Source organism: Chlorocebus sabaeus, chromosome 14 (assembly GCF_047675955.1).
Source record: "Chlorocebus sabaeus isolate Y175 chromosome 14, mChlSab1.0.hap1, whole genome shotgun sequence".
In the NCBI taxonomy this organism is placed as follows: domain Eukaryota; kingdom Metazoa; phylum Chordata; class Mammalia; order Primates; family Cercopithecidae; genus Chlorocebus; species Chlorocebus sabaeus.
The window spans coordinates 84,997,096-85,023,268 of record NC_132917.1 but is presented as its reverse complement, the minus strand read 5'-3'; the positions used below and the strand labels follow the sequence as shown (position 1 = coordinate 85,023,268).

General features: G+C 46.8%; 1 protein-coding gene across 3 annotated transcripts in view; it reads left to right on the top strand.

Moving 5' to 3' along the window:
• The first annotated feature begins 5,045 nt into the window (after nt 1–5,045).
• Nucleotides 5,046–26,173, top strand: part of TRABD2A (TraB domain containing 2A) — a 57,312-nt gene continuing 36,184 nt past the window's right edge. For 2 of the 3 annotated variants that reach the window (XM_073023123.1, XM_038007171.2), the window contains exons 1-2: nt 5,060–5,259; nt 15,487–16,047. In XM_073023123.1, coding sequence (XP_072879224.1) covers nt 5,152–5,259; nt 15,487–16,047 — 669 coding nt within the window. In that variant the 5' untranslated portion in view covers nt 5,060–5,151. Of the gene's footprint in view, nt 5,260–15,486; nt 16,048–26,173 lie in introns of all 3 variants that reach the window. The other variant, XM_007970040.3, reaches the window with a different exon arrangement.

Here is a 26,173-nt window from a genome sequence, read left to right as displayed (position 1 = left end):
AGAGCTACCATGCCTGGCTCAAATTTCCTCTTTTTATAAGGACACCAGTCAGATTGGGGTTATTAGGGTTTAACCCTAATAGGGCCCATCCTTACAGTCTCATTTTAACTTAATCATCTCTTTAAAGACTTTATCTCTAAATACAGTCACATTCTGAAGCATGAGGGGTTAGGGCATTAATGTATGAATTTTGGGGGATCATAATTCATTCCCAAATAGAATCTTCACATATCTCATCTATGAGGTGGGAGAAATGAATGGAGGTGAAAGTTGGCCTTGGTAAAGGAGCAGCTGTCACTCCTTAGTCAGAAGAGGCAGATGACTAGACATCCTTTCTTGTGACTTGGCCAGTGTTCATGTTTTGTCTGTGTTGAGATGTGATTATGGAGGGGTCTTGCTTTCATCTTCATTCATCACAGAGTGGCCTTGTCTGATGTTGATGCTCTGTGAAATTGTTTGTGTTCAACAGGAGAACACCATGACTCAGCTGTGGGTGCCAGGGCAGCTTGTAGCAACACCAAGGCCCGACTGATAAAACTAGACCAGCTCCCAGCTGTCCAGGGATGTTTTCTCTTTTTTACAATATGGTACAAGCAGTGTGCTGCAAAGCAAATGCAGCTTTGGCATACTTGCCACTGTTCCCTACTTAGAAATTCTTGTGCCAACACTGGGTGGCTGAGGGAGTGTGGCAACATTCAGTCCCTTTCCAAGAATGCACGGAGCCTGCACACCTGGCAGTGGAGGCAGTAGGTGTTTCCACATCTCCATCAGCTTAGATCTTCAACTGGTCACCTTGAGGACGGACACAGCCTGCTGGCTGAGTGCCACGCTGGAACTCCTGAGATAGTGCTTAACATCCCACTTCCCCTGGTGTATTTGTTATCTATTGCTGCTGCAACAAATTACCACAAACTCGGTGGCTTAAAGCAGCACACATTTATTTTCCCAGTTGCTTTGGATCAGGAGTGTAGACATAGCTTAATTGAGTCCTCTGCTTGGGGTCTCACAAGGCTACAGTCAGGGTAGCCTTGACTGTTGTTGTTGGCTAGGACTGGATTCTCATCGGAGGCTCAACTGGAGAGGGATCTGCTCCTGAGCTCACTTAGGTTGTTGGCAGAATTCATGTCTTCATGGCTGTAGGACTCATGGCAACTTGCTTATCTAAAGATAGCAATGGAGAGAGAGACTTTAGAAGACTAGCACTATATGTTTAAGTTGTCATGTACAAGTAATCACAGCACAGCCCATAACCTTTGCCACATTTCATTGTTAGAAGCAAGTCTCAGGTTCTGGTTACAGTAAAGGACAGGGCATGAAACGTAAGTGTGAATATCAGGAGGGACAACCAAGGGGACCTGTCACCACACCTGTGATGTCCTGACCACCTTGGAAAATCCGTGGATGGCTGCAGGTCAGTGAAGCCAGGTAGAAAAAGGCCGGGTGAAGGCACAGAGGTGTTGCTGAAGCCGTAGCAAATCCTCTGCATACTTTGAAAACTTTATTTTTTAGGGTAAATCTGATTTTGGGGAAAGAGCAAAAAGGTATCCACAGTATAATTTTCTCAAGTACTGCTATGAAGGGGATAAGCCTCATAGGTTTGTGTAAATTCAGAAAGTCATTACTAGGGGCACAAAAGAAGCACTTAAGAGTAGGTGGACCTAAGGGGATGCTCTACTTTGAAGGTGTCCTCCAAAAGCATGTGTTGGAAACTTAATCCCTAATGCAACATTGTTGGGAGCGGGGGCATCATTGGAGGCCTTCACCCTCACGGCCTCATGAATGGCTTGAGGCTGACTTTAGCTCTCAATCTTGATTCCTCTCTCTCTCTCGCTCTCTTGTCCTCTCACCTTCCACAATGGGGTGATGCAGTAAGGAGGCCCTTGCCAGATGCCAGGCACCTTGGTCTCAGATTTTCCAGCCTCCGAATCTGTAAGGAAATACATTTCTGCCCTTTATAAATGACCCAGTCTGTGGTATTCTTCTATAGCAGCACAAAATGGACTAATACGAGAGAGTTGCCCAGGATATCAACCATACATGAAATGGGAAAGAGAAAGGACCAGGGGAAGGTTCAGAAGCAATTCAGGGCTCTGGCAATGGGTGGCCAGAGGTATCGTCCGGTAATAAAGCTCAAGTTAAGGAGCTGAACTTGATCCAGAAACTCTGCAGATGGGCAGAGAGGTCATAGGTACATTTAACATCTCCTTCCTAACCAGGAAGGGAAAGGCAGAAAGGCCTGCAACCCAGATGTTTGTATGAGGCAAATGAGGACCAGGCCATGTCAGCCTGGTCTGGGTCAGCACTGTGGGATGATAGTGGACTTAGGAATGTCTGTGGAAGCAATGTAAGTAGAGTAGATGTGATTCTACAGGATGTTTGGACACCGAGTGTCTTACAGAATAAATCCTACTAGGCCGGGCGCGGTGGCTCAAGCCTGTAATCCCAGCACTTTGGGAGGCCGAGACGGGCGGATCACAAGGTCAGGAGATCGAGACCATCCTGGCTAACCCGGTGAAACCCCGTCTCTACTAAAAAATACAAAAAATTAGCCAGGCAAGGTGGCGGGCGCCGGTAGTCCCAGCTACTCGGGAGGCTGAGGCAGGAGAATGGCGTGAACCTGGGAGGTGGAGCTTGCAGTGAGCCGAGATCTCACCACTGCACTCCAGCCTGGGCCACAGAGCGAGACTCCGTCTCAAAAAAAAAAAAAAAAAAAAAAGAATAAATCCTACTTGATGACGGGTCTGGCTAAGAGAAAAAACAAAAACAAAACAAAACAAAAACATCCCACTTCATTTAAAAAATGTCAGAACCAAACAAAATTATCTAGGTACTTTGGATGTGGATGATATTTCAGATTCAGTATCTGACCATATGCTGAGCCATAAAACAAGTCCCAATGAATTCCAAATAATCAAAATCATACAGAGTATGTTTTCTGATTACAATGCAATACAATGGAATTGGATTATAAATCTATTGATATTGCAAAGAGCACAATTACTTTTGCACCAACCTAATATTTAGGAAAATTCCATAATTTGGAAATCAACCTACTTCTAAATAATCCACGGGCAAAGAAGAAAATTACCAGGGAAAGTAGATAATGAAAGATAATGAAATACAGTTTTTCAAAATTCGGGTGATGTAGCTAAAGCAGTGCTTATAGGGAAATTTATAGCTTTAAATGCTTATATTACAAAAGCAAGAAGGCTTAAAGTCAGTGACTTAAGGTACCACCTTAAGAAGGCAGAAAAAAAGCAACATAAACCCAAAAGTAAACAAACAGAAGGAACTAACAAAGGTAAGGGCAGAAACCAACAAAATAAAAGAGAGACAAACAATAGGAGAAAATGAACAAATTCAGCTATGTTTTGTGTGGTCAGAGAGAGCTGGGCTACTGTCTGTTCACACAGATCGATTCATTTGGAGTGGGAGAGAGAACATGAAATAATGGGCAATTACATCCTTTCGAGGTCTTCCTTCCTTCCTTCCTTCCTTCCTTCCTTCCTTCCTTCCTTCCTTCCTTCCTTCCTTCCTTCCTCCCTCCCTGCCTCTCTCTCTCTTTTCTTTCTTTCTTTCTTTCTTTCTTTCTTTCTTTCTTTCTTTCTTTCTTTCTTTCTTTCTTTCTTTCTTTCTTTCTTTCTTTCTTTCTTTCTTTCTTTCTCTCTCTCTCTCCTTCCTTCTTTCTTTCTTTCTTTCTTTCTTTCTTTCTTTCTTTCTTTCTTTTTCTTTCTTCTTTTCTTTTCTTTTCTTTTCTTTTCTTTTCTTTTCTTTTCTTTTCTTTTTTTTCTTTCAAATAAGAGACAGGGTCTCACTATGTGGCCCAGGCTGGAGTGCAGTGGTGTGATCTTAGCTCAGGGCAACTTAACTTCTTGATGCTGTTTGCTTTTCCCCCTCACAACCGAAAGAGAACGTTTTTGCCAGCAGGTGGCAGCGCTGGCGCCTGAAAACGCCAAAGAGCAGCGTCCTGGGTTGGCCCGGAGACTAATGATCACCGCCGGGCTGACATGGGGCAGTCATCTGAAGACAGGAGACAGTCAATTCCAGAAGGCAAATCCCCACTCAAACTTAGAAAAAAGTTAGCGATTTTACAAAAACATCTGAACCGTAACTGCTGGTGGAGTTAAAGCTCGAAAGACTTGGCTCTTCAAAGCCAGGGATTCTTTACGGGAAAGCTGGAAACCGGCTTCAGAAAACCTCTCCCCGCATTGTATGCAAATCTGCCCCCCCTTTTTTTCTTTTTCCCTGGGAGATCGTCCAGTTATCAGATTCTCAAAATGGACAGCGACTTAAAACAATTAAAGACCATTGCAACAAATGCCCCTGCGAACACCACTCCGAAGTTAATCGTGCAGAATTCTGGACTTTAAAAGGTGGTGGTAAAGTGCGCTCAGGCATGGGTAGGAGGTGCGGCAGGCGGGGCACAACTACTTGCTTTTATAATTTCTTTTCTTCCTGATGGACCAATGCTGTGAAAAATCCTCAGTGGGGCTTTGGAGCCGAAATGGAGCGACTGCAGTTTGCAGGCCTGCTATGTTCGCTAATCAAGGTTTTCTCATAAATTTCCTTTTTTAATCCTTGTAGCAATCCTCTGAGTTTGGTGTTAACATCCTTAATATTATTCCCAAAAATCCCTTAAGAGGGCTCTTAATGGAGTGCAGGCTTTTGTGGTCCTGGATTTTCAAAACTTCCATGAGATTTCCTTTGTTTAAATGAATTGTCCTTTATAGACAGCCTTTCATTTGTTTATTTTGTCTGCCTCTTTCAATCAAGAGGCACCCTCCCCTCAAAATTGGCAGCACAAGCACAGACGTAAACGCGGGAACCAATGTGATTTTAGGTTGAATTCAGGACAGCGCTGGAACTTCACTTTTCCCCTCTTGCGGTCACACGAGGTGGGCTGCGGCCCCGGCAGGGTTTGGGCGGGAGAAACGCGGTTCGGGACTCCGCGGCAGCCTAGGCGCGGGGCTGACCTGCGGGGTTTGGGTGGGGGGAGGGAGGTCGGGGCCCGGCCCCACGTGGCCGCCGCTGCCGGGCTCACCCCAGCCCCGCCCGGAGGCGGCCCCGCGGCTCCGGCTAGCCAGGGCGGGCGGCCACTGCTGCCCTACTCCTTCCCTCTGCGTTCTGGGCCTCGGAGCCGCTGTGAGGAGGATGAGTCCCTGGAGCTGGTTCCTGCTGCAGACCCTCTGCCTCCTGCCCACGGGCGCAGCTCAGCGGCGCGGGGCGCCTGGCGCCGCCAACTGCGAGCTCAAGCCCCAAGTAAGACGCGCGTCGGGTGCTGGAGAGGTGGCCTCTGTGCACCTCCTTGGGATGGTTTCCCTCCGAACCCCGCGAAGCAGCGCTTTCGGACCCAGAGCCGACTTCCGCAGCTGGGCTTTCACCTAGCACCGCGGCGCTCCTTGCTCGCGCGCCTTTCCGCGCCCTCGGGTTCCCCTTTCCCGCAGGGGCGCGGCCAGCAGGCTCCAAGGGACTCAATGCCCTGGCCTTTGCCCTCCGCCAGCCCAAGGGCGTCCGGGAGGGCCCCTGGGGTCTCGCCAGCCATTTTCGCGAGCTTTTGGGGGACCGATCCGCTAGGGCGTAGCGGAGCAGTAACTTGGGCACATTTATTTGAAGTTTCTTCTTCCCTCTCTTCTTTAACAGTTTAATTTCACCTGCTCTTATCAAAATATTAACAGCGCCCTGCAGCTGCTTGGTTTAACCTTTATATGTTCAGTGCCTGAGTTAGAAGGGACTTTAGGGAGTTGAAGCCATTTCCCTTGTTTTACGGATCTGGGAAACTGACACTCAGCGGGGGACCTGTGTGCTCCAGGTCACAGAGTGCGTTCGTGGAGTGACCACTGCCTGAGCCTTGCGTGTCCAGCCGGGCGCTTTAGATGTTCGCATCAGCGTTTTGCAGGTGAGGGAAACCCAGGCAAGGGAGGTCCAGTGACCTGCCCGAGTCCACATAGCTCTATAGCGGACAGGTCTTGCGTCTCCGAGGCTGGACCTCTTTCGAGATGAATATCTCCTTCTCTGATCAGTTTTCCTACTCTTAGAATTTTCTGTGGTTCTCGAGTCCCTCTCTTCTGAGTGCGGCATAGGTTGAATTTCGAGCATTTGTTCCGGTGGGTTTGATCTCTGTGCGTCCCTGGCTCTGGGGAGGGCCATGCCAGGCTTATCCTTCTGGTGCGCCCGCGACGTGGGGGTTTGGGGGGTTTGGGGGGTGGGGGGAGTGGGGCTGGAATTTAGAGGTCCGCCCATCTTTGATGACACCTGCGCAGCTACCCGGTCTGCCTCTACCCTTGGCCATTCGCAATTCTATTCCTCATCCCAACTGCCGCAAAGCAGAGGACGGCCAAATACAGCCGATCCTGGAGCTCGGGGCTGGCTGGGAAGACACACGGTGTTCGCCTCTCTAAGGTGTCGCGAGTCTGCGGACAGCCCTTTACCAAGGCAGGGAGCGCAGCAGCTGGAGAGGGGAGTCTGCACCAGGCATGGTTTCAAACTCTGTTGCGGAGTGGCCGCTTCATGCTTGTTAGACAAGGCAGGAGTCCATCTCCTCACAAGAAAGCACGATGTCTTTCACTTCTGCAAAACCTATTACCAACGGGTAATTATGACGAGTGAGTCAGGATAAGATTTCTCTCCTTTAGAATCTGTCTTTATGAGTCCTTTAGTCCATCGGTTGTCCTACCTTTTGGTCTTAGGACTCCTTTACATTACAAAAAATTATCAAAGAAGCCCGGCATGGTGGCTCACTCCTGTAATCCCAGCACTTTGGAAGGCCAAGGCGATGGATCTCTTGAGCCCAGGAGTTGCAGACCAGCCTGGGCAACATGGGGAGACCCTCGCCTCTACAAAAAAAAAAAAAACAAAAAAAACAAAAAAAAAATTTACCAGCGTGGGGACATGTGCCTGCAGTCCCAGTTACTCCAGAGGCTGAGGTGGGAGGAAACCTTGAGCCTGGGAGGTGGAGGCTACAGTGAGATGTGATTGCACCGCTGCGCTCCAGCTTGGGTGAAAGAGCGAGACCCTATATCCAAAAAAAAAAAAAAAAAAAAAAAGTATTGAAAACCTCAAAGACTTTTACTTTATGTGAATTAATGGAGATATTAATGAAACACAACATAGCACACATTCCGTTAGCCATCAGAGCAGTGACCTCATTACACACGTGTAGCCTCCAGCAAATTCTACAGTACCTTGTGAGAAAATGACGGTGAAAGGAAAATATTTTAGTTTTGTGAAAACAGTTTTGACCTTATACTCCCTGAAAGGCTCTTCGGCACACCCACAGGTCCTTGGACCATACTTTGAGAATCGCTGTTCTATTCTGTGGGCAAACTCTGTCTTACCCCCTGCGGAACTGGGAAGCCCAATCAGTGGCACACATGCTGTATGTCTGACCCACATGCTGTAAGGGCATTGTGGTTGGGTCCCTCAGTGGGTTGGGGTCTTGAGATTCTAGAGGGGAAGTCCTGGGATCCAGTCTCCAATCCAGTGCAGCAGCCCTTATAGGATTCTGCAGGATTGTAGGCTTGAGAGCTGGTTTGGTTTTCATTGTTGGTTAATCATTAGAGAGGTCTTCTGAGCCCAAATTGGCCCCTAGACACTGCAGGGTTTACCCTGAGCACCACGCAGGTTGAGTCTCTTTTCTTATCATAACAGAACTCTTAGTATTCTTTCCTATTCCTGCCTAATGTCTTTTTTTTTTAAATTATTTTATTTTATTTTATTTTATTTTTGAGTGTTGCTCTGTCTGTCACCCAGGCTAGAGTGCAGTGGCATGATCTTGGCTCACTGCAACCTCAGCCTCCCTGTTTCAAGTGATTCTTCTGCCTTAGCCTCCTGAGTTGCTGGGATTACAGCCGTCCACCACTTGCACCTGGCTAATTTTTATATTTTTAGTAGAGATGGGATTTCACCATCTTGACCAGGCTGGTCTCGAACTCCTGACCTCATGATTGACCCGCCTTGGCCTCCCAAAGTGCTGGGATTATAGTTGTGAGCCATCGTGCCCGGCCTGATGCCTTTTATACTTGCTCTTTCTTCCCCCTGGAAAGTTCTCCCCTCATTTATCCACAGGCTTGCTCCCTTACCTCCATCTGGCTTTGGCTCAAGTGTCTCTCAATGGTTTCTTCCTGATTACTCTTGTAAAGGTGATATCAACCGCTGCCACCACTACCATCTGCCTTCCCTGCTTTATTTTTATTTATAGCACTTAATCACCATCTGATAAAAAATTTTGTTTATTGCTACCCCTTCCCCTGAGTCATCTTCATAAGGGTAGGGATTTTTGTCTGTTTTATTTGCCTCTGCATCCCCAGTATCCAGAAGAATGCCTGGCCATAGCAGATGCTCAACAAATATTTGTTGAATGAAAAGGAAAATGTAAAGCCAGCTTCATTGTGGCTGGTCTGCTGAAGAGTAATCTTGGAAAAGTGCAGTTATTGCAGGTCCGGTGATGCTAGGATGGGAGGAGCCGAGGGGGTGCTGGGTGTTATGGAGTTAGCTTGCAATACACAGTTGTCATTGTGCCTTGTTCTTTTTCATTGGATGGACTACACAGGTGTCTGTTAAAATCTCAGTTTGATTCAGAAGCTTGTAGCTTCTGTGTCTCAGTCACCCATGGCTATGTTTTCTCTCTCTTTTTTCTTTTCTTTTTTTGAGACAGAGTCCTGCTCTGTCACGCAGGATGGAGTGCAGTGTTGTGATCATAGCGCACTGTAACCTTGAACTCCAGGCCTCAAATGATCTTCCTGCCTCAGTTTCCCAAAGTCTTGGGATTGCAGGCATGAGCCACCATGCCCGGCTGTCTTTTCCTTCTGGGAACAGTTGTAACAAGGTAGAAGGGACATGTTAATAGTGGTTCAGTTTTATTTTCTTTTAAACCATTCTAATGTTAAAATCTATGGCTTCTTCTAATTGCCATATATTTTAACAGTGAAATGGAGTAGTGAAGGTTTTTTTCCTGTTTTGTTTGTTTGTTTGTTTGTTTTTTTGTAGAGATAAATAGCCCTACCCTGAGGATATCCGTATGAGAGAGGCAGAGGCAGTTGCACCAGTACAGTAAGTGCAAGGGTCCGGGGGCTCGCCAGTGGGCAAGGTAAGGTAAAGAAGAGTCCTGAAGACTCTTCTTTCAGCCTGTGCCCTGCCGAAGACGTGTCTGGTGGGGCAGGATCAGTGTTCGACAGGAATGGTTATTGATGCACACAGTGGGAGTCTGGGTGCCCTGCTTGTCAGAACAGAACTGTAGGTATTGAAGAAGTTGTACATGATAAGATTCATTTCTTTAAAAAAACTCTTTTTGAGCTCCTATGTAGTAGTATATGGCAAGTATTTCAGTATTTGGGAACATGAAGGTGAATAAGATATAGCCCTTGGCATAAAAAAACCAGAAAAGCCCCTAACTTGTGTTAACTTGAAAAGAGAAGATGGGAAAGGTGGCACCTGAGGATGTAACAAGGTCAGTGTGGCATTTACCTGGGCAATCATCTGGGGTCGGGAAGGTGAGCTGGACAGAGCCTTTCTAGATGTGGAGTCAGGTGGCACTCCTGAGCAACAATGCAACTAGCAGGGTATTAACTGAAAAAACATATGACTCTGAATAACACGTGAAGTCTATTGCATGTTAAGGCTGCATAAATATGGTATTTAAAAGCCTGGACTCAGAAGCCAGCCTACCTGTCCACCACTTAGCACAGGACCTATTTTTGCTTCCACCATACCACTCAAACTATTCTTGTCTGGGTCCCTTCAGTGGTGCTCAATCCAGAGGTCAGTTCTCAAATTCTTGATTTATTTGGCCTACCATTCACATTTAACCCACTTGCTTACTTTCTGCTCCTTGAAGTACTTTCTTCAATCGGCCTCCTACTCTTCTGATTTTCCCAGCAACCTTGCTGGCCACTTCTCATTCTCCCTTGCTAGCTGCTCTTCTTTCCCCAGACTTATTAGGGTGAGAGGGCCCTGAGTCTATTCCTAGACCTTTTCTCCTGTGGACATCCTGTTGCAGACCTTATCTAGTCCCATGGCTTTAAAGACCATCTACGTGGTGATGATGCCCTCATCTTTATCTCTGGCCCAGGCCTCTCCCAAGCTCCAGACTTACATATTCACCTACCAGCTGGACTTTGGCACTAGGCTGTGTGCTTGACATGTCAACTGCACAGATCCAAAACCAAATTTCTGACCTTCCCCTGGAAATGATAACCTCATCCTTTCATCAGCAAGTTCTGTTTTTTCTTTTTTCTTTTTTATAAATTTTGAGATAGGGTCTCACTCTGTTGCCCAGGCTGGAGTGCAGTGGTGTGATCATAGCTCACTGCAGCCTCATCCTCCCAGGCTCAAACCATCTTCCTACCTCAACCTCCTAAGTAGCTGGGACCAGAGGTGCCTGCCACCATGTCTGGCTAATTTTTAAATTTTTTGTAGAGACAGGGTCTTGCTATGTTGTCCAGGCTGGTCTCAAACTTTCGGGATCAAGCTTCCCAAAGTGTTGGGATTATAGGCATGAGGCACCGTACTGGCCAGCAAATCCTGTTTTCTAGACTACATCTGGAATTTGATCACTTCCATCAATCCTGTTGCTCCCACTTTGATTATTTTGGTAATGTCCTAACTGACCTACTTGTGTCTGCCCTCATCCCTCTATTCATCCCAGCTTCCAGGGTGATCCTTTGAACACACTGTCAGCTGATGTCACTCCTCTCTCAAAAACCTGGACTAGCTCCCATTTGACTCAGTTGAAAGCCTGAACTCTTCCTGGGGCTTTTCCAGGGGCCCACCGACCCTGCATGGCTTGACCTTACTCACCTCTCTGACCTGTGCCTCCTGCTTTCCTCTTCAGCTATCCCTTTCAGTCGTGCTGGCCTCTTTGCTGGTCTTCCAGTACATGGAGGCCCTCCCTGCCTCAGGGCCTTTGCACTGCTGTTTCTGCCTTCTGGGGGGAATGCTCTTCTCTTAGATATCCCCTTAGCGGGCTCCTTGTCTCCTTCATGGCAAGGCTTAGATGTCTTTCTAGACAGTGACTTTTCTGGTCCCCCTACTTAAAATCACCCCTGCAACCCTGTGCCACAGTACTCACTGTCCCTTTTCTGGCTTACGTGTTCTTTTTGTGGTTTTTGTTGTCAAATGATCCTTTATAGAAATGTTTTCCTTTGTGCTCCTTAACTAGCTGGGCATTTCGCTGCACCATTGTTGATGTCACCTATGATGTCATGAGTGTGGCAGCCATCAAGATTCAGCCCACAGACTGGGAAGTCCCCAGGATCTCTTTAATGGTTCCAGAGAGTTCTCTGGCTAAAGATTGGTGCTGCATCTGTTGAGCAAGATTGACAACCTCATCAAAAGTGATATTTCCACTGTGTTTAATGTTATCCTGTTTCTTTCTGTCTCTTGGTGGTTCCTTGAAGGCTTCGATGATCTGGGCAGAAGCAGAAGGTACCACCTCAATCTGGGCCTGTCTGTTCTGAATGGTCAGTTTCTCTGTAGTCCTCAGACCCCTCCAGTCACTGGTTGGCTTGGCAATGTCATCACCAATCTTTTTTGGAGACAGAAGCAGGGGGGCTGATGTTGGGGGCCAGCACAGACGAGGCATTGACTTCACCCCCAGTGCAACTCAGGTGTACGACTTTGATCTCATTAGGCGGCATGGTGGAGGCAGCTCATGGCTGATGAACCCAGATTTGGGAAACCGGAAGAAAGTTACATCTTGGCCTCCTCCAAGATGAAAGACTTAAAGCCGGTTTACATGTTCTCCACAGCAATTAGCACCAACAGGGCCCTGTGTGTCCCTCACTGCTGTATTCTCAGTGCCTAGAACAGTGTCTGGCACATGGTAGGCTCAGCAGAAATAATTGTCTTGAATGCAGGCAGTGGGAAAGTCCATGCACAGTGTTTGGGTGGAGACTGGCACACAGCGAACAGCTGCTGTTAGCATCGGTACTGTCATTGCACGGCTAGAGGCCAGACATATGTGTGAGCGTGTGTGTGTTTTACATTTAAGCAGTTTTCAGTGAAAAGATCATACAGTGACCTTATTTCTAGACCAGTAATAGTTGAAAAGGCAACAATAAATAAATAATAAAATGAAAATAGATGCATATTGAACAGACTGCTTCTGAAGAGAAATGCAGGTATTTTGAGGTTGGATGGGGGCCTTAGGCAGATTAAGTGTATTGGATTAAAACCGAACCAAAACCGAACCAAAGCGAATCCCACCCCTCCATTATCCTGCAGTATGGGTTTGGTTTTCCTGGGAATATATTTGTTTAACACGATGGTGTCCTGATAGATGAATCAGGCGCCCATGGCTTTAATCATAACATTTCAGCTTGTTTGCTGTGTCTCCCAGTTGGAAACCGTGTAGAAGTTCTTGGGTAGACTGCCTGGAAGTTGTGCAGTTAGATCTCTTATATAGGCCAGTGGTCCCCAGACATTTCACGAGCCAGACCTCCACATGAACAAATAAATGAATATTACTCTTCGAAGGCTGCCTCTACCTTTTTGTAGGTAATAATTGTTACCTGTTTACAATTAACCAAAGACATAGCTGTCAATCTCAGCTTTTGATTAGCATCTATTACAGTTACCCAGTGTCTTCTACCCTGTTGATCTAATTCTAACCAACAGTGAGACATTTGATTGCTTAATTTGCCTTAGCAGACGTTCTTGGTAGACGTACAGTTTCCGTTTCGTTTTTGAAGTATTTAAATAACCCCAGGGACCCTTATTACTGCATAAGAGGATGCCTAGGGGATGGGGACCCTGTAGGTGATTCATCGCTTAATATTACTTCAACAATCAATGGTTTAAAAATTTTTTTTTTTCTTTTTTGAGACTGTGTCTTGCTCTGTTGCCCAGGCTGGAATGCAGTGGTGGGATCTCAGCTCACTGAAACCTCCGCCTCCTGGTTCAAGCAATTCTCCTAACTCAGCCTCCCAAGTAGAGTAGCTGACACTACAGGCGCGCGCCACCACGCCCAGCTAATTTTTGTATTTTTAGTAGAGGTAGCATTTCATCATGTTGGACAGGCTCGAACTCATGACCTCAAGTGATCCACCCTACTCGGCCTCCCAAAGTGCTGGGATTATAGGCGTCAGCCACTATGCTCGGCCTAAAATTTGTTTTTTTTGAGATGGAGTCTCGCTCTGTCCCCCAGGCTGGAGTGCAGTGGTGCTCTCTCTGCTCACTGCAACCTCCGCCTCCTAGGTTCAAGCAATTCTCCTGCCTCAGCCTCCCAACTAGCTGGGACTACAGGCGCCCACCACCACGCCTGGCTAATTTTTTGTATTTTAGTAGAGACGGGATTTTACCATGTTGCCGAGGCTGGTCATGAACTCCTGAGCTCAGGCAATCCGCCTGCCTTGGCCTCCCAAAGTGCTGGGATTACAGGCGTAAGCTACCGTGCCGGGCCAATAAGGTGCCTTTCAATAGAAGCACACATGAAATAAGGCTATGTTTTGATCAGTTGATGAAAATGTTATGAATAGGAACTTAACCTTTTGTTTCCCTTAGCAACAACAGTTTAGTATTTGCTAATTTTGTGTTTGTGGCAACTTTATAAAATATAACTACCATGAATAATGAGAATTGCTTGTAGATTGAAGCTTCATAATCCAAGGGAAGCATGTTACTTAAAAGGCTGAAGTCAAACCCTTTAGTAAAGTGAATATGTTCCAAATATTTATTTCTCCCTCCCTCCCTCCCTCCCTCCCTCTCTCCCTCCCTCCAGTCCTTCCTTCTCTCTCTCTTTCTTCCTTTTTCTGAGATAAAAGTCTCATTCTGTAGCCCAGGTTGAAGCACAGTAGTGCGATCTGCAGCCTCAACCTCCTGGGCTCAAGCAATCCACCTCAGCCTCTTGAGTAGCTGGGACTACAGGCATGCACCACCATGCCCGACTAATTTTGGTATTTTTTGTAGAGACAGGGTTTTGCTGTGTTGCCCAGGCTGGTCTCAGACCCCTGAGCTCAAGTGATCTGCCCGCCTCAGCCTCTAAAATACTGGAATTACAGGTGTGAGTCACCGTGCCCTGCCGAAATATATATATATATATATTTTTTTTTCTGTAAACCTGGATCTTCACATTTCTAGCTTTCTTGATACATTGTTCTTGTCACTAGTATGTCTGCCACTTACACCTGAATTCCTTGAGCACTGCACTTCTTTGTACAGTGCATCTTAATAAGCAGATACGTTATAAATGCCAGTTGTTGAGGTTGGGAGACACTCAGGGGCCAGGAGTGAAATGGCCTGGCCTCAGAGGAACATGCACCACTGCTCAGCATGTGCAACAGCTTGGAGAGAATCTATCCAGCAGAGACCATCCAGATCTCTGCGACCGAACCTGAAGGCTTTGTGAGAGAAAGAAATGCGATCCACGTCCTAAAGGGACGGGAGCAAGCTATGAAATCAGGGGCTCATTAGGACTCTAGTTTCAACTTTGGCTGTACGTTGGGATCACCAGGGGAGCTTTAAAAGTAGCATCTCTGTGGCTGGGCGCGGTGGCTTACGCCTGTAATTCCAGCACTTTGGGAGGCTGAGGTGGGCGGATCACAAAGTCAGGAGTTTGAGACCAGCCTGGCCAATATGGTAAAACCCCATCTGTACTAAAAATACAAAAATTAACTGGGTGTGGTGGCGAGCGCCTGTAATCCCAGCTACTCAGGAGGCTGAGGCAGGAGAACTGCTTGAGTCTGGGAGGCTGAGGTTGCAGTGAAGTGAGTTTGGATTGCACCACACAGCCTGGGCAACAGAGCGAGACTGTCTCAAAAAAAACCAAAAAGTAGCATTTCTGAGTTCCACCTCCAGAGATTCTGATGTGATTGGTCTGGGGTGGATCCAGGCATTGGACTTTGAAAAGCTTTGTGGGTGATTCCAGTGCATAGCCAGAGTTGAAGCCTCTGCCTTTGGGGATGTTGCTTTTGAGATCTGAAGGAGCAGGGACCATCCGGTCTGCCTGGGAGACAATGAATGGGCTTCTCAGGTGTCTCTTAGATGGTATCAGGTATATCCTTGGAGGCCCCTGAGACTCACTTCTTTAACTCTTGCCCAGTTCATTGCTAGGGCAGGCATGGCACAAACTCAAAACTGGTGACTGCTATTGCTTTCTCATCTTGGAATCAACATTTTGATTGAAAAGGGGGGTCCCATCCCCTTTTGATTGAAAAGGTGGGTCTCATCCCAGACCAATCAGATCAGAATCTCTGGAGGTAGGACTCAGAGATGCTTCTTTTAAAGCTCCCCTGGTGATCCCAACGTATAGCCAAGGTTGAAACTAGAGTCCTAATGAGCCCCTGATTTCATCCTGATTTCATAATTTGCTCCTGTCTATTTAAGACATGGATTGTCCTGGCAGGTGAATCTACATGGACTCAAAAGTCTAAATTGTAGTTTGATATATTTTCTCTTGAAATGTGACTAATTCATTTCCTCTCACAGGTTCCTGACCTCCCCCCCTCCCCTTTCCCCTGTATTATACCTTGATGTTGCCTTTTTTCTTTTCAGCAAAGTGAGTTGAATTCCTTCTTGTGGACCATTAAGCGAGACCCGCCATCTTACTTCTTTGGCACGATCCATGTCCCATACACCCGAGTTTGGGACTTCATCCCCGACAACTCTAAGGAGGCTTTCCTGCAGAGCAGCACTGTGTACTTTGAGTTGGACCTCACAGACCCCTATACGATCTCAGCTCTCACCAGCTGTCAGATGCTGCCACAGGGCAAGAACCTCCAAGATGTGCTCCCCAAGGACATCTACGGCCGCCTCAAGCGCCACCTGGAGTATGTCAAGCTCATGATGCCCTCGTGGATGACCCCAGACCAGCGCGGCAAGGGACTCTACGCAGACTACCTCTTCAATGCCATTGCCGGAAACTGGGAGCGCAAGAGGCCTGTCTGGGTGATGCTTATGGTCAACTCCCTTACTGAAGTGGACATTAAGTCCCGTGGGGTGCCTGTCTTAGACCTGTTCCTTGCCCAGGAGGCTGAGCGGCTGAGGAAACAGACTGGGGCAGTGGAAAAGGTGGAAGAGCAGTGCCATCCCTTGAATGGGTTGAACTTTTCACAGGTAAGACTCTCTTTGCATAAAAGACTTGGTGGTGTTTGGTTGTATGGGTGAATCTGCTGAGTTTCAGGGCAGGTGATGGACCACGGGCACAGCTTGTCTAGAAATTGTCTTTGCTCAAAAATGCTTTTCTGGAGGTTAGAAAATAAGCCACGTGGTCAGTTATATCGCTTATTTGAGTATTGCCAAGAAAGGAAATCTTGTTTTTTCTTATCATTACAACAAATACTGTGTGCTTGCTTTTTTGTTTTGTTTTGTTTTGTTTTTGAGACAGAGTCTCACTCTGTCACCCAGGCTGGAGTGCAGTGGTGCCATCTCAGCTCACTGCAACCTCTGCCCTCTGGATTCAAGCAATTCTCCTGCCTCAGACTCCCTAGTAGCTGAGATTACAGGTGTGTGCTACCATGCCCAACTACTTTTTGTATTTTTAGTAGAGACAGGGTTTTGCCATATTGGCCAGGCTGGTCTTGAACTCCTGACCTCAAGTGATCCGCCTGTATCGGCCTCCCAAAGTACTGGGATTACAGGTGTGAGCCACTGTGCCCGGCCCACACCGTGTGCTTTTAAATGCATTTTAGTTCAGATCCTTCATTAAAAAGATGCTTTGAGAGGTTGTGGACATGTGGATGCCACACTGGTTGTCACAGGGCATGGCCTGGTTTGAAAATGATACTGGCCATTGCTGTTTTAGGTGACAGCAGTCTCTCTGAGGTCACTACTGTCCCTCTTCAGGGCACTGCCCCAGGACAGTTCCTTTCCTAGGCAGAGTTATGCTCCCCTTACCCATGGTTTAAGGATCCTACCCTAGGGCATTGGCATTTAGGTTAATGTTCAAGAAGTTAGTTCTTCAATTCTCATAGGTAATACTTTATTAAAGTGCTGTGGTTTAGTTGTTTCCATGAAAGTTGTTTAAAAGTGCATTAGATACTTCTGGAGACCAATGGGAGCTTTGCAATATGAAATAAAGTGATCTTGTTTTGTAAATGTTCTCATTGGGTTGCCTTGAGGTTTTGTTCCTCAGAATTTGAGATTACTGTTAATCCAAATAGCTCAGCCTTAGCAGATCTTGACATACTCAACTAAGGTGGTTATTTAAAAGCTGTAAGGACATGTAACAGCCTAAAAATAACGTTCCTGAGTTGATAATGATATCTTTAGGGAATTTATCTTGCTAAAATTCTATAATATTAATAAGTACTCAGATGCTATTCTATACGCTATAGTATTTGTTTGGCACACTAAGATTTATAGATAAGATAAAGGATCATTATTAATTGTCTGCATTGATCTCCTGGGAAAAATGTTCTTGCATTATCATGGAAACCCAAAGAGCCAATGTTATAACCTTTTCAATGTCTGCATTTAATATAACATTTTCAAAAAGAAAGGTGCTTTGATTTGAAGGCTTATTGATTTTGACCGAATGGGTTTGAAATTGGTAAGCATTTAAATCTGAGGCAAAGCCTTCTTTCGTACTTCCAATTGGGGAAAAAAAGACTTGGAAGTAAAATGTTAGTTCAAGCAATGTATCTCTGAAGGAAGGGGTGCAACACTGTCTCTTAAGATAACATATTTCAGCGTTATTTTAGAGCACAATAATTATAGACTACAGTGTCATGTTGATTTTATAACACATTCTTAGGGTTTATATAGGTGTTTAAGATGTATAAACTAATTTCTTTTAAGACCTTGAGGTTAAGCTAGCAAGGTAGAGTTGTTTAAATTTAGGAGGAAAGCCTGACTTGTTCTTAAGAGTCTTTTTTTCATGTAACTTCCCCGTGTTTCCTTTCTAGAGATAAACAGTAAAATACAACCTGAGTATACAGCTCAATGACTTTTTTTTTTTTGAGACAGTGTCTCACTCTGTTGCCCAGGCTGGAGTATAATGGCGCCATCTCAGCTCACTGTAGCCTCTGCCTCCCAGGTTCAAGCGATCTTCCTGTCTGGGATTACAGGCACCTGCCACCACGCCTGGCTGATTTTTGTATTTTTAGTAGAGATGGGATTTCACCACGTTGGCCAGGCTGGTCTTGAACTTCTGGCCTCGAGCGATCTTCCTGCCTCAGTCTCCCAAAGTGCTGCGATTACAGGCGTGAGCCACCACGCCTGGCCTCAGTGTATGACTTTCAGCCATCACTTAACTTCTCTGAACTTTAGTTTCCTCATCTTTCCAATGGGGCTAATAATACTTGCCCTACCATCCTGTTATCAGAAGCAAATAAAAGCAGGAAATTGGAAAGCACTTCATAAATATTGTAAGATATAAGCAGAAGGGAGTGAATATACAGTGCCTACTATGAGACAGTCCTCACTGATAATTTTATATTTAACTCTCAAACTTCTCAAGATGAGTGGAATCATTGATTTTGCATAGGGAAATTGTTTTTCTTCTTGGTTTCCCATAGACAAAGATTTTTTCAAAGAAGTTAAAGGAAAAGAGGACAAAAGCATAAAACAGAAGGGCTAGCAGAGGTTGCAAATAAGAGGCATATGGGCTGAATCCGGCTCGCAGTTCTGTTTTATGTGGTTAGCATATTTTCTTTTCTTTTTTAATGACTAAGTTGACAATATTTAAAAATTGAGAAATATCATATGGAGAACAGCCTGGATTCTCTTGAGCCCTCAGAGGATCTGGAGTACTAGGGCCATGCTCCCACATAGCAGCAGTTGGCTGGACTGAGCACTGGCTGCCCCCTTTAGACAGGGCCAATAGTGTCTTTCCAATTTGGCCGGGGTCCCCACTCCTCCTTGTTGCCTTTCGCCTAGCCCTCTTGACTTCTTTTAACTCATCTGCCTGGCCCCTGTAGGCCTTGTGGCTCTTGGTTTGTGGGGTGTAGGTCCCTGAATCTAACTGAAGTCTGGCAACAGGACCCTGACATGGATGCCTGGATTTGATCTTGTCATCTCAGGGCAGACATCATCCTTGCCCCTCAGTATCAAATCAAGTTATGACTTCTGTTCTCCTTCACATAAAGTTCTTGCCTGCTTGGTACTGCCAGCTGCATTGGCGTTCCCTATGTGAAGAAAGCACATAGCTTGGACCTGGAGGTTCAGTGGAGTGGGCTCAGCAGGGTGGTGTCTCACTTCCCCTCTGTCTGCACAGGTGGGTTCCCCTAGAGAAATGGTCTTGCTAAATCCCATCTCCATGTTCATACATCACCAGGCATCTATGGATAGGCTCTAGGCATGGGGAATTGCAATGCCTGCTCTGCCCATCTAAGCATAGGACTCTCCTGTCCACTTCCCCACCAATGGATTGGATGTCATGGTGGGGTGGGACGGGAATCTGTGAAAGCTCTGGTCTCCTGCATTGGAATCTGTCCTTTAGGACCCAGTCACATCTTGGCTTGGGCTCTTTTCTGTCATATCCTTAAGTGAACATGAATGTAGCCAACAGTTCTGGAGTTTCCCTTTGCTTTCCACATGCAAAGCCTGCCTCTTTAGGCTTTCAACATCCTAAGAGGCAGTTAATTGGATGTAAAAGTCCTTTTGCAAACCCCAGAGTTGATGCTGAGGTCTTATCTGAATTGAGACTGTGCAAAGCATCACTTCTTTGTTACTGTTTACTCCTGCCAATAGGTGGCACTAACATGTTTCATATTTGCCTTTTTGGCTGTCACTCCTCTGTACTTTCCAGTAGGATGGTTACTGCCAGTTCTTGCTCTTCAGTACCCTAACAACTCACTCTCTCTGCTGAAAAGCCCCCCTTTTTCCCCCACAGTGCAACCTTCAGTAGTGGTTTGGGCTCAGTGGACATACTTCCAGATTGTATGAAACTGCAGTTCTTGAGTTACAGTTTTGGGGTGTTGGAGAAGATGGGGACTTTGTTCTTTGGAGCAATTTGTCTTTAGTTTGGTCGGTCGCCTAATACAAGAAACAAATGGCTCCAGGATGATTCTCTGGAAAGGTCCAGGGCAGAGTGGAGTGGTGGAGGCAGCCCCGCTCCCCAGGAGCCCTGTGGTCTGGCTGAGGAAGGGCAAATTCCTAGAAGGATGCCACCTCTCTCAGCCTGTGGTTATTAAGGGCTAGGTGGATGCTGGAGGGGTGAGAGCTGGGGAGGTGCTAGCTGGCCTGAGGAAGACTCCTATGGAGGAAGCGGTCAGATTCTTTGAGGATGGGTTGGCCTGCCAGGCCTAAGGGAGAGGATCCTGGGGATACCATATGGTGCCTTGTTTTGTACTTTGCAGGTTTCTGCATATTCTTACATCAGTGCCGTGGGTCTTAAGAACAACCCTTGAGGCTAGGAGGTCTCTGTTCCTAGAGGCTAAGGCAAGACTGTGGGGGGTCAGCCAGCAGAGGTCACTGGGGATGGTTTCCTGCTGGAATAACCTGGGAGAGGCCCATCTGAAGGCAGAGGGTGGGCCGGCCTGGGGTCACAGAAAGAGTTCGTGCAGGACAGGCCTCGGCTCTCAGATCTCCTCTTTCTAATCCAGCTCTGCCTCTGAGTGTCATGTGGGACCCCTATTGATTTCAGTGGGGATGGCACTAGGTTCAAAAGGTGGAAGAAGAGACCCAGAGCCAGCAAATGAGACACAGGGTTTATTGAGAGGACTGACTTACAGGGTGATCCAGTGGCAGTGGGCTGGACAGGAGAATCCCAATCGCTTGTAAAAAACATGCAGTTGATAAATCACCTTCACTTAACACCTGCTCCTACGTGGCCATCCTCATTTAACTCAAAGCAAAGGGCCTCAATCCCTTGTGTGGTCCATGTTCCACAGGATGGACCAGGGGTTCGGATGTTCCTTATAGATAAGGAATGAATCTCTGGGTTGGCCACTCCTGGATTCCTAAGCTCGCAACTCTGAACACACATTCTTCTTTTGAAGTTATTGCTGTCAGGTGCACCTATATACACTGAGTGCTGCCATGCCACACTGAGAGGAGTAATTGGCTTAGGGATTCTGGCTTCCCCATCATAAATTTCAATAAAAGCAGGAGGTCACATTTAAAAAAAAAATTAACTATGACTTTTCCACATTTTCCATGACTGATTTGGAAGTTGCTTGAAGATGGAGATCCTGACATCCTATTTTTCCTTGATAGTTTTGGTTTAAAATAAAGGCCTAGGAAAAATATGTGAACTCTCTGAAAGAGAACTCCTCCCCTTCTCGTCAGGAGATTGAGACCATCCTGGCTAACACGGTGAAACCCAGTCTCTACTGAAAATACAAAAAATTAGCCAGGCGTGGTGGCAGGTGCCTGTAGTCCCAGCTACTTGGGAGGCTGAGGCAGGAGAATCACTTGAACTCAGAAGGCGGAGGTTGCAGTGAGCCGAGATTGCACCACTGCACTCCAGCCTGGGCATCAGAGTGAGATTCCATCTCAAAAAGACAAAAAAAAAAAAAAAAAAAAAAAAAAAAAAAAGGTTGAATAGAGCCTTTCTAAGAACTGTGTAATATAGACTTGCCTCTTAAGGTTCACATGAAGTCTAACCTTTTGCGAGCAATTTGCTTTTAATCCCACTCTTTTGCTTTTTTATGCTCTTTCCCAACATTGCGATGTATTATTTCCTGTTCTTAGGCGTGGTTGGGCTGAAGTGCTGCAGTTACTGTTGATACCCTGGGAGCCTGACAAATCTATTCCTTGGATAGACCATGTCCCGGCTTTCACATAGGCGTCAATACAGATGTTGTACGTGGACAGTGTCTTCATAAATTAGAAGTCTGGGTGGGTTCTTAGCTCTCTCAGGAGTGTCTTCTGCAGTGTTTTTTTCATGTTGGACATCCCTTTAGTTTCTGATTTTTTTGACCAGAGTAGAAAATCAAATCCACTTTGTACCTGAATGGCTGGCTGTGAAGCTCTTGAGCTCCTAGGCACAGACTTCAGCTCTGTTTCCCCCTGGGCACAGGCCTGCTCAGGACTTGAGCTGTCTTTCCTTTTATGGCCACTTTTTATTTGGGACACGTTTCTTAAGAACTCAGTGTAGGCGAGGCACTCTTTCTAATTTTGGGGATTCAAAGACAAAACAAGTGTTGACCCTGCCTTCCCTTGGCTCTGGGCTGCCCCTCTAAAGGCCAAAGCAAACTGAAAAAAAAAGAATAGGTATTTTTGTACCTATTTTTGTACAGGTACCTGGATGCCACACATGCTGCTGGGGTTCTGTCCGTGTTGTGGCTGTGTCTGACCCTGCCCAGCTGCTTTTGGGGTCCTAAGAGAGGCACTTCAAGGGGACCGCAGCCTAGTTTCTGCCTCATATCCCTGCCTCCTGCCCTGGTGAGCTCCGCTGGCAGGAGAGAGCTCCTTTGAAACCCTAGCAGCCAGCTCTTCCTTGACACCTGCTTGGTGGATCAGCCCAAGGACACGTCCAGGCTTTAGGAGTAACTCCCAGCATGTCTCCACGTGAGAAAAAGTGAGAACATGAATTCTCCATCCCTCCTCCAAAGATTACACCTGCCAGGTAGGGGTAGTTGAGGCAGAGTCTACCCCATTTCGGGGAGAGGAAGAAGGACAAGGAGACAGGTGGGACTGGGGCCAAGTTGTTATCTGGGATCCTCCAAGGAGTTGGTTAAGGTGTTGGGGTCAAGGTGCTCCATGGCCCAGGGACAGAGGAAGTGGGGGCTGCCCTGGACCCCGCGGTGATTACTGGTGGTATAGCATCATGTCATGCCACGGGTATTAGGGTGCTTCTCTGTATTCTTTTGCTCTGTCCCTCCTGACACTTTTTGTGCTGTCCTACCTTCCTGAACTCTTCACGAGGCTCTTCCCTTTGCATTCACAGTCATTTAGAGCTTAAAAGGGAGCTTCAGCAAGAGCTGCAGAATCATAAAATGAGGAATCCTAACAGGAGAGACCTCATTAGCCTCACAGTTCTCAGGTGAGAACTGCAGCTCACCCAGAGTCTCTGCTCTTGCGGGTCCTTTGGGCCAGTGAGGTTGTTTATCGCTGAGCAGAATACAGGCAGATGGGTTGCTGCTGCCTGACTTTCGGGGAAAGGACAGCTCTGGGATGCTCTGTGCTCTCTGGGGCTTCCGTGCTGTCTGGAGAGGCTGCCGACGGTTGTTGACACAACCCAGGTCCAGAAGTGATTTTGAAATGCTGTAGAGCAGGGGTCCCCAATCCCCAGGCCACAGACAGGTACTGAAGCTTCATCTGTATTTACAGCTGCTCCCCAGCCGTTCCCTATCACTAGCATTACAGCCTGAGCTCCTCCTCCTGTCAGATCAGTGGCTGCATTAGATTCTCATAGGTGCATGAAGCCTACCGTGAACTGTGCATGCGAGATCTAGGTTGCGTGCTCCTTATGAAAATCTGATGCCTGATGATCTGTCGCTGTGCCCCATCACCCCTAGATGGGACTGTCTAGTTGTAGGAAAACAAGCTCAGGGCTCCCACGGATTCTACATTATGGAGAATTGTAGAATTATTTTATTACATATTACAATGTAATAATAATAGAAATAAAGTGCACAATAAATGGTACCCCCAACCTGGTCTGTGGAAAAATTGTCTTCCATGAAACTGTACCTGGTGCCAAAAAGGTTGGGGACTGCTGCCGCAGGGTAAAGCCCTATTGGACGGCCCTGTAAGTCGATTGCCAGGCTGATGGAGAGTGTTGGCAGATGTCTGAGGCAACTTGTGTCTGAATCCAAGCTCGAGGGCCTGATACCTGTCTGAGCACCTCCCCACTGCTCCCACCTCCCTTTCTGGATCCAGGACTTTCAAGATCCTGTCAACCCTTCACATTCCCACCCAGCCCTGGCTCTGCTTCTCAAACGTGGCCTACATCTGACTTCTGCCAGTGGGTGATCAGGGGATGACCCCACACACCTTCTCCACCTCTCCAACAACCCCCAACCCTGACTCTGCTGTTGCTGTGACTGTTCAGAAAGCAGGCGCCATTGCCTATGACGCAGAGAGGAGAAACTGTGGAGGATGAAAGAGAGAAGGAAATAAGCAGAGAAAAGGAGGTCTAGGAAAGGGATTCTGACAGCCCAAGACTGGAGCTTTCTTCTTGCTTTTCTGGTCCTCTCCCTAGGAGATGACGTAGAAATCACGGTTAAACACCTGCAGTGGACATGAGGGTTTGTATTAATTTGCGAGGGCTGCCATAAACAAAGTACCACCAACTGGGTGGCTTAAACAACAGAAAATGTCTGCCTCACAATTCTAGAGGCTAGAAGTCTGAGAACATGGTTTCATGTTCGGCAAGGCTGATTTCTTCCAAGGCCTGGATTATGGCCAACCCTTTTAACTTAAAGGCTCTATCTCCAAATAGTCATTTTCAGAGGTATGAGGGGGCAGGGTGGTTAGGACTTTGACATATGAATTTAAGGGGTACACAGTTCAGCCTGTAACACAGACCCAGGGTAAAGTTGCAAAGTTTGAGCAACTTTGACAGGGAGGAGATTTTGACATGATTTCAAAGCTGTCTGATTTTTTTTTTTTTTTTTTTTGAGACAGAGTCTCGCTCTGTCGCCCAGGTTGGAGTGCAGTGGCCGGATCTCAGCTCACTGCAAGCTCCGCCTCCCGGGTTCATGCCATTCTCCTGCCTCAGCCTCCCGAGTAGCTGGGACTACAGGCGCCTGCCACCTCGCCCGGCTAGTTTTTTGTATTTTTTAGTAGAGACGGGGTTTCACCGTTTTAGCCAGGATGGTCTCGATCTCCTGACCTCGTGATCCGCCCATCTCGGCCTCCCAAAGTGCTGGGATTACAGGCGTGAGCCACCGCGCCCGGCCAAAGCTGTCTGATTTTAGGTGTCCAATCAAAGTGAAAACGTTGTGTAGAAGGTTTTCCACCTTGCTGTGTGTGTGGTGGGGAGGAGAGCGTCCAGCTGTGCTAAGTTCATGGCAGGTACTTGCATTGTGGCTAATTCTCTTATAGCAAAGATTACTTGAGCCCAGGAGTTCGACACCAGCCTGGACAACATAGTGAGACCTCCCATCTCTCCAAAAAATAAACGAGACTGAGCCATGAGCCAGATAGGCCATTTGGACTGCCAGCTTCCTACCTGTGATGTAGAATGTTCAGGCTAAACCAGTGGTTCTCAAAGTGTGTCTCTGGACTGGCAGCATCAGCATCACCTGGAACTTATTAGTAATGCAAAATTTAGGACCCCCATCGCAGACCTCCTGAACTGGAAACTCTGGGGGTGGGGCCAGCCATCTTTGATCTTATCAGCCCTCCAGGTGTTTCTGATGCACATGCAAGTTGGAGAACCACTGGGTCCTATTCTTGGTCCCTGCTCCAGTCCTGTTCTTGTATTGCCACTGTGCGTTACCTCAAGTTGCAGGGCTCAGAAGACCCTCTTTTCTCCTGAACTCATAGTGTCTGCTGTCCATACCACCAATGAAAAGTTGCTCATTTGCTGCCATGCAGTGGCTGTTGAATTATCAGGCTTAGGGTTATTTAATTCTTTTGTTGGTGATTAACTTTCCAGATGTTTATTTTGTCTCTTGGCCTGGCACATAAACTTCTAGAGAGCAAGGATCTTGATTTACCACCCCCCCTTTTTTTTGGTATGGGTCTAGCATCGTGCCCTGCACATGTGGGTGTTTACTAATTGCTGGGTGCAATTGGAGGGAGGTAGTTTTCTGAATGCTCAATCTGGCCATACTGTATTAAAAGACCAAACTATAGCATTTACTCTTTGCTGGCTGTTTCCATCTTTACCCTGACTTTTTCTCTTCTGTTGATCTTCCCAGAATCATTTCCTTCCTGCCACCAGGGCAGAGATGCTGCTTACACAATGTTAGTGTGCCATTTTCCTGGGGGGTAACTCCCAAACCATAAAAAAGTGAAAGTTTAAAACACACCCTGAGGGCAGTAGTGGGTGTGTGGCTCATGGCTGTGGGGGCAGAGACCTTCCTTCCCTTTCGAGGGGTAGTTTTTGAATCTGTGGTGCAGGTTTTTTTTTAAAAAAAATTTTATTTCTGTAGAGATGGGCTCTTGCTATGTTGCTTGGTTGGCCTCAAACTCCTGGCCTCTAAAGATCCTCCCACCTCTGCCTCCCAAAGCATGGGGATTACAGGTGTGGACCACCGTGCATGGCCAAATGGGAATCAACCACCCCTTGGTTCCACGGGAGTTTGAACCCTGGACCTTTGGTGTGTAAAGCAGACATGATAACCGCTACACTGTAGAACCAAGTGTGGTGTGGTGCAGTTTTATAGCTTCTCTCCAAACCAGT